Source organism: Euleptes europaea, chromosome 12 (assembly GCF_029931775.1).
Source record: "Euleptes europaea isolate rEulEur1 chromosome 12, rEulEur1.hap1, whole genome shotgun sequence".
In the NCBI taxonomy this organism is placed as follows: Eukaryota; Metazoa; Chordata; class Lepidosauria; order Squamata; family Sphaerodactylidae; genus Euleptes; species Euleptes europaea.
Genome location: NC_079323.1, coordinates 62,088,031 through 62,102,497, shown reverse-complemented (window position 1 = coordinate 62,102,497; position 14,467 = coordinate 62,088,031). Strand labels below are relative to the sequence as shown.

General features: G+C 40.3%; 1 protein-coding gene across 1 annotated transcript in view; it reads left to right on the top strand.

Moving 5' to 3' along the window:
• Positions 1 to 13,212, top strand: part of BRWD1 (bromodomain and WD repeat domain containing 1) — a 79,636-nt gene extending 66,424 nt beyond the window's left edge. Inside the window, exons 37-41 of the mRNA XM_056858914.1 lie at positions 1,976 to 2,211; positions 3,790 to 3,948; positions 5,927 to 6,835; positions 9,237 to 9,338; positions 12,124 to 13,212. Of these exons, the coding sequence (XP_056714892.1) occupies positions 1,976 to 2,211; positions 3,790 to 3,948; positions 5,927 to 6,835; positions 9,237 to 9,338; positions 12,124 to 13,184 (2,467 nt within the window). The 3' untranslated portion in view covers positions 13,185 to 13,212. The remainder of the gene's footprint in view (positions 1 to 1,975; positions 2,212 to 3,789; positions 3,949 to 5,926; positions 6,836 to 9,236; positions 9,339 to 12,123) is intronic.
• Positions 13,213 to 14,467: the final 1,255 nt, after the last annotated feature.

The following is a 14,467-nucleotide window of genomic DNA, read 5'->3' as shown; positions in this document are numbered from 1 at the left end:
GACACTTGTACACTCAGAAGTGCAGTTTAGATACAGGTTCTGAGTGGTGGCAGCAAAAAAGGAAGTAGAGGAGTGTGATATGATAGGAGATCAGTGAGGTGCCTATCCAAAAGACAAAACAGGCACTATCAGACTGAGGTGTTGCTTGCTGATTTAACCACAGTTGATCATCATAACAACCCTGTGACATAAGATGAGAAATGGCAACTGGCTCAAGATAACCGAGTAACTTTCATGGTTGAGAAAGGATTTGAACTTCCTATCCACTATCTATGAGTGGTTTTGGAGAAGCTCATACTTCATAGTTCCTTATAACATTGGTGCCCACTATCTCAGGCTGGTTTTCTGATTTACTTGTTTAAGGAGGCTAATCCTAATAAACCCTAAACTGTGGTCATTTATGCATGGGTACTTGGACTCACGTTCTACCCCTGTCTGACTCGGTTGTTCCTTGGAGTGCTGCAAGAGTTTTCTGCCCATTCAAAATGACTGCTGCAAGCCCTTGCAATGTCTGGTCTTCCCATTCCTCTGTTAACCCAACTCTTCCCTTTCCCCTGAGCTCAGCTCAGCTGAAATTGCTGTGCCGAAGGCAAAGTGCTGGTCACAGGAAGATTGCTTTCTCTCACAGCCAGTCACAAAGCAGCATGTAAAGAGGTGGGGATTCAAATACTTCCTGCTTTCTTGGAGCTTTCTTGGAGTAGAAGAAAGGCTTTTTAAAACCGAGGCTTGGATTTCTCCCCCCCCCCTTTCAGATTGCTCCTTTTTTTTGTTTTTTTATTCTTAATATGCTTTTTATGCGGCAATTGGGTTTTTTTGGGGGGGTCTTCTCTTACAGTGAATGCTGCGAAGTAAGCCAATTACAACGCAGCATTTAAAGGGGCGGAACTTGATTTGAGTTTGGAAGCTGCTGGTGCAGAGATTCCCAACTGGAAAGTGTGGGTCCAGCCAGCAACAAACCTTAGGTAAAACTCCCATGCATAAATGACCTGTGTAGATTTAATGGAAGCAAGTGGTGCTTGTATACTTGATCTGTCCAAAGGCACAATTGTTAAAGGTCAATGAAGACATATATATCCAGAGATATAATATTATGCTTAATAAACTCATATTGTGCTTAATATATTATGCTTAATAAACCCAGATTTTTTTCTTGATGTACCATATTTTTCGCTCCATAACACACACTTTTTTCCTCCTCAAAAGTGAGGGGAAATGTCTGTGCGTGTTATGGAGCGAATGTGCGCACAGAGCCGGCTGGGCGCGCTGGAACGACGCGAGCTGGCTTTCCCCACCCGCCTCCGACGCACAGAGCCGGCTGGGGCGGGTCGCACAGAGCCAGCTCGCGTCGTTCCAGCGCGAGCCAGCTTTCCCTGCCCCGACGGCCAGCTGGGGGGGGGGGGCGTATTATGGTCAGGTGAGTGCTATGGAGCGAAAAATACGGTATATGTTAAGTGCCATCAAGTCACTTCCGACTTATGGCGACCCTATGAAATAATTACCTCCAAAATGGCCTATTGTTAACAGCCCTGCTGCAGTGTTTGACATCCCTTTTTCGGAATTGGGGTGTAAATTGAACATTACTGGTCTGTGGACCATTGTTTTTCCCCATTTTTGTTGACATATTCTTGTTAAGATTTTGATGGAATACTATAGTATGAATTATCTTGAACTCGGTCGCCAGTGACACATTCTTACGTTTAAGAATCTTTTCTTGCTCCTTCATATCATAGGCTTTTAAAACGGGAGTCTTCACATAGCTGTATTTTGTGTAAACTGAAAGCTTTTAAATATCATTTTGTGCTGTTTTGCATCTTAAAATTCACTCTGTTGGCACAATCTTTGGAACATTTATCAAGCTTGAAAAATGCAATTGATATACAAAGGGGAACATTACTGCATTAAAATATGCCATTGTGATTTTATTAAATACATCCATACATGGATTGCAAACCATTTTCATTTTGCATTTGTCAAGAAATACAAAGCAGAAGCAAAGTAAATCTCACTCAAGAAGTCAGTCAGAGGCAGAAGACTCTTCTAACCAACATACGTCAAGCAGAGCGTTTTGTGTTACAAGCCATAAAACAAACGCTAGCAGCTCCAGCCGCAGCGTTCCTGGCGTATCTTCTGACTCTGCCTCTGCATTGTCCTTCGGGAAAAATGGACGAACAAGAAGTACAGCCAAAGCTCACAATTCCACGTTGTCATCAGGTAAGTAATGTATTTTGAAGAACTTATTAAAGGAAGCTTCTTACTCCTCCTCTGCCTTGCTGGTAATATTACTGAGTTCAAGCCTTTCTTTTAACAGTGTACATCTTACAGAACGAACCACGTCTTCCATGAAGGCACTGTACATCAGCTTTGCAAAACTGAATTTTCCTTCGTTGACTAAATTTCTAGCATGCTTCTTTTAAAGTGGTGGCAGTTTTCATTTCTAATTCCACAATCAGTTTACACTAAATAGTTATAAATCATAAATTCTGCCAACTGTTAATAACAAAATACATAATCTCCTGCTGTTTTTCCCTCCTGTTTTTCCCTCAGCATTCTGATCTTCTAAAGTACTGTCTGTCCTCAATGGCAGGTTTTTGGGTTTCTTTTTCTTTTGGTTACCTTATGAAGTCACATTTTTGTGCTTCTGTGGTGAGTCTAAAGTATGTAGAAATCCCAGCCTTGTCTATGGATGGGCAGATTTTGCTGTTTGATTGTCATGAGAGTCAGCCACTTTTACTATTAGGCTCCAACTCATAACCCATATCAGCTTTTCTGCTGGTGCAGGAGGGAAGAAATCTTGCCTGATTCTCTCCGTAGTGTAGCTGTATGCTTTGGCCATTTGTCTACAGGTATCCCACAATCCAAGAGCCAGCATGGTGTAGTGGTTAAGAGCAGTGGACTCTAATCTGGAAAACCAGGTTTGATTCCCCACTTCTCCACATGCAGCCTGCTGGGTGACCTTGGGCCAGTCACAGTTCTCACAGAACTCTCTCAGCCCTCACGGATACAAGCAATGGCAAACCACCTCTGAACATCTCTTGCCTTGAAAACCCTATGGGGTCACCATAAGTCAGCTGTGACTTGACAGTGCACACACTCAAACACACACACCACAATCCACAGTACAGCCATGGGGGCTGGGGGTTGTTCTTCACTTCTGCACCAACAGAAAAGCTGGCAGGAGCCAACCTTTAGTTAGTTCTTTTGTTCTTGTTGTGTTCTAGAGAAGCAAATGAAATTAGGATTATTCCTAAACAGTAGTATTTTCCAGATATAGTATTCTGTGTGAAACTGCATCTTTGGTGTCTGACTTCCTTGGAAATGAAGAAATTTGACATTTATTTATTTATTATATGCGTTGTTTATAGTCCGCCTTTCTCACTCGGACTCAAGGTGGATTACATGGAATGAGTCAATACAGTCTAAAAACAGAACTAAAGCAAAGCATAAATATTAACATGATACATAAGTAACTTTGTGAATCATTTGGTACAGTGCAAGTCTATTTATTGCCTGCGTAGAAAAGTCCTCTTGAATAATTCAGTTTTGCATAGTTTGTGGAAAGTCATGAGTACAAATGGGATTGTAGTGATTATTAAATCACTACAATCCCATTTGTACTCATGACTTTCCACAAACTATGCAAAACTGAATTATTCAAGAGGACTTTTCTACGCAGGCAATAAATTTTTGGTCTCTTTAGAAGCTTTTGAGAATTGAGAAACAGGGTCTGAATGAGCTACAAATATTTAAATGTGGTGTCTGATTAGTATTAAATTATCTAACTTTTTCCAGAAAGTGAATTAGAACATTCAATAGCTGCTTCGTCTTCAAGTAGTTCAGAGGAAAGCAAAGAAGAGCTCTCCTCTCCTATGTTACGCAATGGAATATCTGGGAAAAAGAACAACAACTTCAGAGTTACTAGAAATAGAGTATATCAGCAGAAACAAATGGGTAAGAGTAATACAGTGAATAGTAATTGCAGAACTGTTGCGCCCAAGTATGCAGCAGTGTCATTTTGAAATACATACCCCACTTTTTAATCCAGTGGGCTCTCAATACAGTTAATAGGCAACAGAAACAATTTAAAGTATAAAAGCAACATGTAACTCATGTTTCTTAATTGACTAAAATAATTATTTAACTATTAAAACCAGTAATCACTCAGCAAATGAAAATGCAAATGTCACATCACAGGATAAAACAATCCAACCAGTTCCCCTTTGTAGAAGGCTTGTGAAATACCGTTAAATGTCTTGGCCTCCTTTAAAAGCTGTGGGAGCATGAGCTTGGCAAGTCTCCCTGGAGAGGGAGCTTGATAAAAGAGCACATAACTAAAAATTTCCTGTTGCTTATGTTCATTGGCCTGATTTTCCATGGAGCAGGGTTCTGTCACATGACAGACAAAGGAGGGTCCATGCTGCTGGAAGAATTTTCAAAAGTAACCAAACTGGATGTGCATATTTAAGCTTTAACAGGCAAAGCCAGTAAAAATATTAAAGCCCTAGGTGCTTGCACAGGGGACCTTTACCTTTACCTTTAAAATGGGTGTGTTCTCAAGTGCAATTTCTGTGTCAAGCAACCAGGGGCTTAAGCAGACAAGGCAAAGATCAAATGTGTATAAAATGCAACTTAAAGGTTCACGAAGCTTCAGTATGCCCCAGAACAGTGCGGGAAAGAGGACAGGGTTTAAATCCTTCATCTTCCACTCAATTTTGCTATTTGAAAGCATCTTTCCCACTGTTAGCATTTTTAGGAAAATGTGTTTTAGAAGGCACTTGTGTTTATAGAAAGCACTAACGACAGAACAGAAAACTAGTTTTGTATAGCAAAGCTGAGAAAAAGCTGAAACCCTTTCCTGCCAAGTCCTAAGGCAATTTGAGGTTGTATAAGCTTGCAATTTGCATTTTGTAGACAGGCCAGGAGGCTGCTAATCCTCCTAAGACTACTTTAGCAGCTCACATCAGCATTCCCATTTCCACAGGGTATTCTCAGTTTTTTGTTCTGCACATGCTGTAATTAATCAACAGCTTTGCAATTGCAACCCTTATGTGTGAGAGCCTAAGAATGAGCAGGAGATTGCAGTCTTGTTTACAAGGGCGGAACTAAGCCACTTGAAATCAAGAAAACAATGAAAAAAGGGGTAATATGCTTATAAGAACAACTGGAGAAGGGACAGCGCCCCCCCCACATACTTGAAATTACCATTGCATGAGGTTACATTAGCAATAACAGAAAAATAATCTGTAAAGCATTAGAACATTAAATGCATACATATTGTTGTCAGCAGCTTGTATATCATTTACTTCATAGAGGTGGGAGCACATTTGTCATGGATGACCAAAAAGCTGAGTTGAATTAGCGCTGCTGCTTATAGACTTTCAATCATAAATTGTATGAATACAGAACTTATGGTATCCCTTTATTAAATGTACATTATTTTAGGATCTTGATCTATCTTTATTGAAAGTTTACCAAGGAAAATACTTCTCATAGTACATAGTACATAAAAGAGGACAAGAATGCCAGCACTAGAGTTATTAAGAGCTTGCCCCAGAGCTTTTGTTGACTGAAAACTTGGGGGTATGCAAGATATTGTGTTTTCAAGCAAGTCTATTGGCGCCATTTTTCCAATAGCGTGTGCTCACTTTGTGTCTCTGTGTCACATTTTGGTAATTCTTGCAATATTCCAAACTTTTTATTATTACAGTACATTTTTAGACAATGCTGTTGCACACTTAATATATTACAGTATAGCGTAAACATAATTTTTATATGGACTGGGAAGCCAAAAAATTCATGTGACTGACCTTATTGCAATATTCGCTTTATTGCGGTGGTGTTGAACCAAACCTGCAATATCTCTGAGGTATGCTTATACATTAAAAATGTTCAAGATTTGCAAACATATTTGCTTTTTTTTAATGCCCAGATTCTCAGGAGGCTGGAAATCTCCAAAGAGCTAATAGGAGAAGATTATATGAAAAAGACACTGAATGTTCAACAGAGCCTTGTGAAGCTTTGAGCAACAGACATCGAAGGCACAGAAAAATTCCACGCAGGAGTGCTACTGTGGCAGCTAATAAACTAAGACTGATGAGCGATGTAGAAGAGGAGCACTCTAGCTCAGAAAGTACTGGTATTGGGAGCAAAAACAGAAAACTGCCTCATCGCAGTGCTTCTGCAGCAGCGAGAAAAGTGTTGCTAAATGTTTCTTACAGTTCTATACAGAGTGAAAGTGATAAGGAAGTAAAAGAACAATATAGCCGAAGGAAAACCGTTGAAACTGATTCTGGTAGCGGTGCTGTTAAAAAAAGGCATATTAGTGAATCTGAAAGTGAAAGTTCAGATTCTGAAAGCGGAATGCAAAAAAAATTTAAGAGCTATCACATTAATGGCCATAAGCAGCCACACAGAGCTGCCTGCTGTACACCTCCCAAAATAAAGCCCACTGTAGAGTTTTCGGAAGATGACTCTAAAAATACTTCAGAAGATGGGAGCATTCAACGAGCTTCTGATTGTTCTGCATGCAAAAGTAAATCCAGGAGCAACTCTGAGGCTGATTCTGAATCAGACAAATGTAGTGGGTTACCAAAACAGACTCTTAAAAATGCATCGACTCGCTACAGGAAAGCAAAAGTTTTAAGTGACTCAGAGGAAACAGCAGAGTCTGTGGCAGAGGATGAGAAAATTACTCTTTTAGGGAGCAGAGGAACTGAAACTTTAAGACAATTAGATGATGGTGCCAAGTGCTCATCTAATCTGGAATCCGAAACATATTCTGATAGTAGTAACTACAGCAATGCGCCAAAAAGACAGAAAAGGAAAGCTGTCAGGAAAGGTGATGTATAAAACATTCAAATACAAGGTTTAAATTTTATATACATTGAAGATTAAAATGCATTTCCTTGTAGCCTCCTTCAATGTGAAAGCATTTCCCTGTATTCAGTAGATTTTCTTTATCAGAACAAAAACTCAATACCTGTGTACAACCTGTACAAACTAGCACCGTTTGTTAAACTTAAAATGTCTACCTAAAGTCCTCACTGCATTTGGGTAGATGAGAACCTGTCTTTTAGCATTGTGAACTGTATAATTAAAACCATTAGGCTTATCACAGTCAAAAAATGATATTTGTTTAAGACGTGTTAGCTACCTTTCCTCCACACGGAGTGCAAGACAACTTAAAATATAACTAAAATACATAAAATCCATTAAAAACAATTTTTTAATTTATATTTTAGATTTATATCCTGCCTGCCCCCTATTACAGCAAGGCTCAGGGTGGGTAACAACAAGTCAACAAACATTTAAAAACAGAAGAGTTAAAATAGAGTAAAATCCATAAAATAATATAAATAATAAAGATGGTGCCCTAAGCTCCAAACAGAGTTGACTCCTGATAACAACAAGCCCTCCACAAAGTAAGTAGGAGAGGGACAAAGGAGAGCATATAGAAGGCGGGGGCTCTGCCTGGTGAGTGGTGGATGAGATCAGCCAAAAATCCTGGTCTCTTTAGACGGACAGTTCCACCAGGCAGGGTGCACGGCCAAAAAGGCCCTGGCCCTGGTCGAAGACAATCAGACTGCTTTCTGGCCAGGGACTTCCAGTAGAATTTGAGAACAAGAATGAAGTATCCTTGAGGGGAACATAGAGGGAGAGGTGGTCCTGCAGGTATGATGGTCGCAGATCGGTAAGGGCTTTAAAGATTAACACCAGCACCTTGAGTCTAATCCGGAAGCATATCAGCAACCGATAGGTTGAACAGAAACTCTCCAAGGGGTCCTTGTTAGGACCTGCGCAGCTGCATTCTGTACCAATTGAAACTTCTAGAGTAGTCTCAGGGGCAACCCTACATAGAGTGAGTTACAGTAATCCAGCAGTCTGTGTTCCAAATCCCCACCTGAAGCTAGATTGAAATGGGCCCAGAAAATCAGTCTCTGGAGCTGAGAAGCAACAACCAGCTCAAGCACCTTGCCCACGAGTGGAAGATTAGAGACTGGCCAGAAATTCTCCAACATAGTAGGGCTTAGGGCTCCCCCCCCCCTTTCAGAACAGGTCTAATCACTACCTCTTTCAGCTTGGGTTGTACGACCTCTGCTGTCAAGAAAGCATTTACCACTCCTCTTATCTACTTAGCCAGCCAGCAGCTTTTATCAGCCAGGATGGGCACGGGTTAAGAACACAGGTGGGAGGTCTCACCTCTCCAAAGATCTTGTGCACTTCCTCAGGCTCCAGAAGCTGAAAAGTATCCATATAAATCAGACAAGCAGGTGCCAAAGGTTAATCATCTGAACATATATCCACACCTGCATCTAATCCAGAGTGGATCTGGGCGATTTTATCTGCAAAGCAAGTAGCAAATTGATCACAGCGGGCCATCATGTGGTCAGAATCCAATTCCCTGGGCTATGATGTAAATGCCCCCAAAACTACATGAAACAGTTCAGTTGGATGATTATGTGCAGATGCGATGGTGACAGAGAAATATTGCCTTTTCGCTGTCATCACCACTACAGAATAGGCTCTAATATAGGCTCTGTGCCATGTTTGATTAATCTCGCTCAAAATTGTCCACCAGAGGCACTCTATCTGTCATCCCTCCTGTTTTATCACCATCAATTCCCTGATGAACCAGGGAGGCTGCTTGGCTCTGTTTGGGGGGGGGGAGTTCTTAGGTGTGATTGTGTGAACAGCCCAAGTCATTCCCCTATTCCAGAGAGTAGTCAGGGCCCTATCAAAATCGTCAGCAAGCTGAAGTTGAAGAATCCCCAAGAGCTGATAGGAAACTATTGGGATCCATCAGACGCCTGGGGCAGACCGTTTTAACGGGCCCAGCACCACTGCGGAAAAAGGAGGAAGCAGTAAGTCTAAACTTATATTTATATTTATATGAAATATTTATAAATCCACTGCACTTTCTCCCAAACAACTGGAATCCAAAGCAGGTAATAATAAAACCAAGACATAAAACCATAAAAAGAATAATTAAAATATCCAGCACTAGCAATTGCCTAAAAATGCATGATACACTTCGTAGCTCTTGACTAAACTTATGATACACAAAAGTGATGAATAAGAGGGATTCTGCCTTAGTATCAGGGATGTCTGTATGTACTGCAATATCTTCAACTTTATTTAGCTATTAAATATGGTTACAGTTACTATAAACTTGTGCATTTTCAACAGTTTTTGTTAATGTCTAATACTGTGCTGTGTATTCTTTTTGTACACCTTTGTAGAATGTGTCATCCAGCAGAATGGTCATAACAGAAAGTCTGCCAGAAAGAGACCACATGAAAGTGATTCTCAGAAAGAAGAGGGAGCTTCTAAAATAAAACATAGTGAGCATCACAGTTGCAAAAGATTACCACGCAGAAATCCTACTGTGACAATTACTAAATTGAGGCTCTTGAGTGAAGTGGAGGATCTTTCAAACTTGGAAGCTTGTGCAAGTAAGAACGGAGGACTTCCCTATCAGAGTGTTGCTTCTACAGCCAAAAAAAAGTGTGATAGCTCAGGGGATGGAGGTCAACAGTCTGATGAAGAAATAACTGGGTGCAATAACAGGAAAAAGCTTTCTGTGGCTAGTTCAACTGCTGTTTCTGGTTTACGGAGATATAATAGTGAATCTGAAAACAGTTCAGATTTTAAAAGCCCTGGAAGAAAGAACAGGGATGTTAAAACCCTTAAATATCAGCAAAGAACTGTGTGTGATAAATCTCTTAAAATAAAACCAAGAGTGGAATTTTCAGAGAGAAACTCCAACAGCCGTGTGTCAAAGGATAGAAGTCTTTCCCACCTTTTGGCTTTTACTCCTACACAGAATGCTATAAGTAGTTCTGAATCTGAAGTAGGTACTGAGTTGAAGAAATGCAGTGAAAAGGTTGAGAAGCAGCACAACCATAAAAAGATCCCAGCTTCGAATAAATCAAAAGTAAGAAATCACATTGAAGCAACAACAGAATCTGATGTAGAACATAAAGGAGATGGAATAGGCCCTCTGCAGGACAGCAACAAAACTTCAAGAAGACTAAAATATGGAGGCAAAGCATACTCAGAAACTGCTTCCTACTCAGATAGTAGCACCTGCAATGATGCCACAAAAGAAAAACACGCAAAAAAGAAGGGGAAAACTGAAAACATTAGGAAAGGTAATGTATTTAGAACTAATGTATTAACTTTGTCTAGATCAGGAACATGCAACTTTTTTTCCTGAGTTCATAAAAAAACCCTTAAAATCTACATAGGAAGATGTTGGCTTGCTGGCAAACAAGGGGGCATGGGACTGAGATGCAGGCTTTTTACTTAGCTAAACATACTGCATGTGTTGTATATAGAAGTTTGGTATAGAAGTAAGGGACTGAAGCAGGGGTGGGGAACCTTTTTTCCACCAAGGGCAATTTGGATATTTATAACATCATTTGCAGGCCATACAAAATTATCAACTTAAAAATTAGCCTACCAAGCCCCAAGGAGGCAGCTGCTGCAGATGACCCCCCCCCCCCGGGGCTCGGGCAAGCAGGCAGGCATCCAACCGGTGGCGCACTCGCCCACCTGGTGGCACAGGATGGTCTGTTGCACCAGCTGGGCGTAGCTGTCCAGCCGCACGCCAGAGTTGCTCCTGCTCTGCATGGGCGGGGCCGGATTCTACAGCCTGCTCCTGCTACCTCCGCCTGCAGGGTTGAAATGAGGACACACTGGCTAAGAAACCCCCCCCCCCTGTGCATTCTGCCCCTGTCCCCTTTAAACCCCTCCATTGTTGCCACTTCTGCCCCCAGCCCTGTTGTAGTACAGAGGGAATATGTTTCTCCATGGCCCAGGTGGGAAAGGGTTAACACAGTTTCTTGGGCGGTCCTAGCAGCTCCATAGCAAAGGACTCCTCTGCAAGGGGGGAAAAGGTTCCTTTTCTCAGCAAAACAAACACACATCCGCCTTGAATAGAGGCTTTTCCTGTCCGTCGGAGGGGGCAGATCACCAGTCTTAGATCCTTCTGAGCTAGAGATCTGCCAGGACCCACAAAGGGCCAGACCAAATGATTTTGCGGGCCTTAAACGGCCCCCGGGCCTGACATTCCCCATCCCTGGACTAAAGTAAGCCATCTCTACAAGTGTCAGTATGAAACATCAATGGTTTTGCTTAGGGTGTACGCAGGCATATAATTGCAATGGATGAAAATATTATCAGATCACCATCTAGTTCTACAAGTTGCTTTGTGAGCAGTTGTAGAGTTTCGGCTCCAACTTTCACTCTCAGAACCACCATACTCCAAATTCTGATGTTACATAATTGCTTCTCTGCTGAAACAGACAGGGTTAATTTTTTTCTCCAACATTTCTGATGAATAATACCAGAAGGATTAAGGGTTTAAGGGCAGTGGAACATGGCGACCCCCTAATCTGAGGCTTGGTTTAGCTGTCCTTCAAGAAGCCTGGCCTCAGAAGCAGCTGTACTTGAAGAGAATGGCAGTGGTTTCTGCTGTTCAGAGAGGCAGAAGTCTCACATGTGCTACTTGCAACTGCTCATGGCCATCTTACATCCTGAGCACACTGAACAGCAAAGTGGTGCTCTTCTACAGTGGAGCACTGACCATTGGAATGGGGCTGCTGGTACTAAGGGAAGGCCAGAAGAAGACTTCTTAGTCCCAGAGTTGCACTCTGAGCCCAGCCAAATGATCTGGCATTTTGTGGCTGCCCTGTTCCCTTGCCTACGCTGAGCCCATGCAAATGATGTGTTAACTGAAGAAGCAATACGTATTGTGGGATTTCTGGTTACACAAAAAACAATCAAGAATTTCATATTTTAAGATAAGAACTAGAGGGTGGAGAAAGAGGACTCTTAAGGTATGATGAGTGGTCAAGGACTAGAACTGTGAATGTGCAACTGCTAAAATGCTGTCATACAAAAAAAATTTATTAATTCCCGCTTCATATCACATACACATTTTTTAGATATATAAAATCAATTTAAATATCAAAAATATTTTAATGGTGTGTTTCAAATTTACTGTTCTGTTGCTGTTATATAATGTAGCTGGCTTCTCAGTATTACTTCATTATGTCATTTGTTTAAATAAACTAATTTCTGTTGGTAATGCAGCATTTTAAACTTAAAATCTTTGTTTTGCAGTATCAGCTTTTCAAGGAATAAGGCAAAGTCCTGTAGTACTCAGGAACAGGAAAAGCTTCAAAAACTATGTGGAATCAAATAGCAAACCAATGAATATCAATGTTGTGAATGGGAAAAAAAATCCACGCCATAGTGCTGCTGTGGCTGCTAGTAAAATTAAGTTAATTAGCGATACTAAGGAAAACATCTCAAGTCCAGAAGGTGGAGATGCTAAAAACACAGCCCGAAGATATCCATACCGCAGTGTGTCTGCTGCAGCCAGAAAGTTGATACTGGATATTCCACCTTCCCCCTCTGAAAGTGAAACAGAACTAAAAGAATGTGAGATTACAAGAAAAAAAATTCGGACCAGTGCTTGCATAGTTAGAAAATCTGCTGGAGAATCAAATGTGAAACATTTGGACTCTAAAAAAGAGCTCATAGTAAATCAGAAGAGCAGGCAAAGCACTAGCTCAAGACATCAGCCTCTCAGAACTGTGGGTCGTGTTTATCCTAAAAGAAAAAAGCTTGTAGAACCTTTGGAAGAAGGATCATCTAATAGTCTTTCATTTGCAAATCAGAGAAACTTAAGCCGATCATCATCTGCAGATAACCATAACATAGCAAGCAATTCTCTAGCAGATTCTGAATCTGAAAAAAAGTATGGTGGCAAAAATGCCAAATGTGTAACAGAGGCTGTAACAAAAGGGCAAAAGCAAAGAAGTTCTTTGTTAAAGATCAGGAAACCTGGAAAAAAATCTGAACCTGATGGCTGTTCCAATTACTCATCTGATTCAGAATCTCAAACAGAATCTAAGGATATTAACAATAGCAAGGATAGTACAACAGAAAAGAGAAAAAGGAGAGCCGCTGAAACAGGTAAAAATATAAGCAACGGTATCTCTGAACCTTCCAGAGCAAACCAGAGAAGGAAGCGGCCAAAAGTGAATGAAGAAAATGATTCTGAAGAACTGGATTACACAAAGTATAAAAGAGTGAATCGGCGTTCCAAAATAAAAACTAGAAATGGAGGTAGGAGGACTGTAAGGTATGCAGATGATGAAGATGATTGTGAAATGTAACCTGACAGTAATTCTTCAGTTCATGACGAGTGTTCTTCTCTTCCTATAATTCAGGGAATATATATGTATATTTTTCTATGAAAAAGTTAAATATGGAGACTCTCCTTTTCATATTGTGACTTTGCACTTGTCTGCCGGTATAGCAGCATTTAGCACATAAGCCAAAATGTGCCTCATTATAGGGGCAAAACCTATCTTTATTGGTATTTTGCTAAATATGTTAGTAATTTAGGAGTGTTTGTGTGGGGGAATATTAAACAACAACTTAAAAGTTGTATGTTTAGTATTATAGGTGCTGCACAGAGATACTAGCTGAGTCATTCTGTAATAGTGTGTTCAGAAACATAATTTGAACAGTTCTGTTTGAGACTGTTTAAATCAGTCATACTAGCATTTAATACTGTATATTATAAACAAGGTGGATACTGATTTAAGAATAACAGATACAAAATGGTTCTCACGCAAATAATGTAACAACTTTTTAATGAGCGGTGCTATCAATTTTCAAAATAAGCAGCTTGAACTAATTGGTAATAAAATACTTGCCAATTTATAAATATGTGGATAAAGGGTTTTGCTGTCAAATAACAATCTTTAAATATGTGGTTTCCACACTGTACATTTTGGATCATTGAATACAGATGATCACTTGAGCCTAAAAGTTTGTGTGTGTGTGTGTTTTGTTACAGAAAAAAAGCAAAATTATAAATAAAGCTTGTACTTTGTTGGGTTGTTTTCAAAAAGGATTAAAGCTTTCTAATGTTAAGAGTTCTAGTATTTAAGATGTTTTGCTAGAGCTTGATGCCTGATTCCTTAAGATTTAATTACTTTGTAATTTAAGATTGTTGGTGCACTGAAATTTCACTGCCTCCTGACTTGTCAAAGTGCAACACCTTCATGTTGGTGGTGTTTAGGCAGGCGTTGTAGAAAACAAATGTGATCTATCTTAATTGTTGCATATCAAGAATGGGAAGTACATGGCATTGTATAACTGTTTAATGGTGAAATGTGTGCAATTTCCTTTAGTAAAACCACTCCACTTAGGTATGTCTTCTTTGGCGGTGTAAGGTATTTAAACCTCCTCCTCCCTTTTTGTGGGGATTACCAATTTGTTTCTAGTGTGCCCCTATTTGTTTTAATTTTGTGAAAATTCCACACTTCTGCATTAAGCATAACAGGCATTTTAATTTATCCCTATGGGCCACCTGAGATTTTCTTCTGAGAATTAGTCCATTACAAACAAGTAACTGAAGTCTATTATGTTGGAAAGTTTGTTGTGTCTT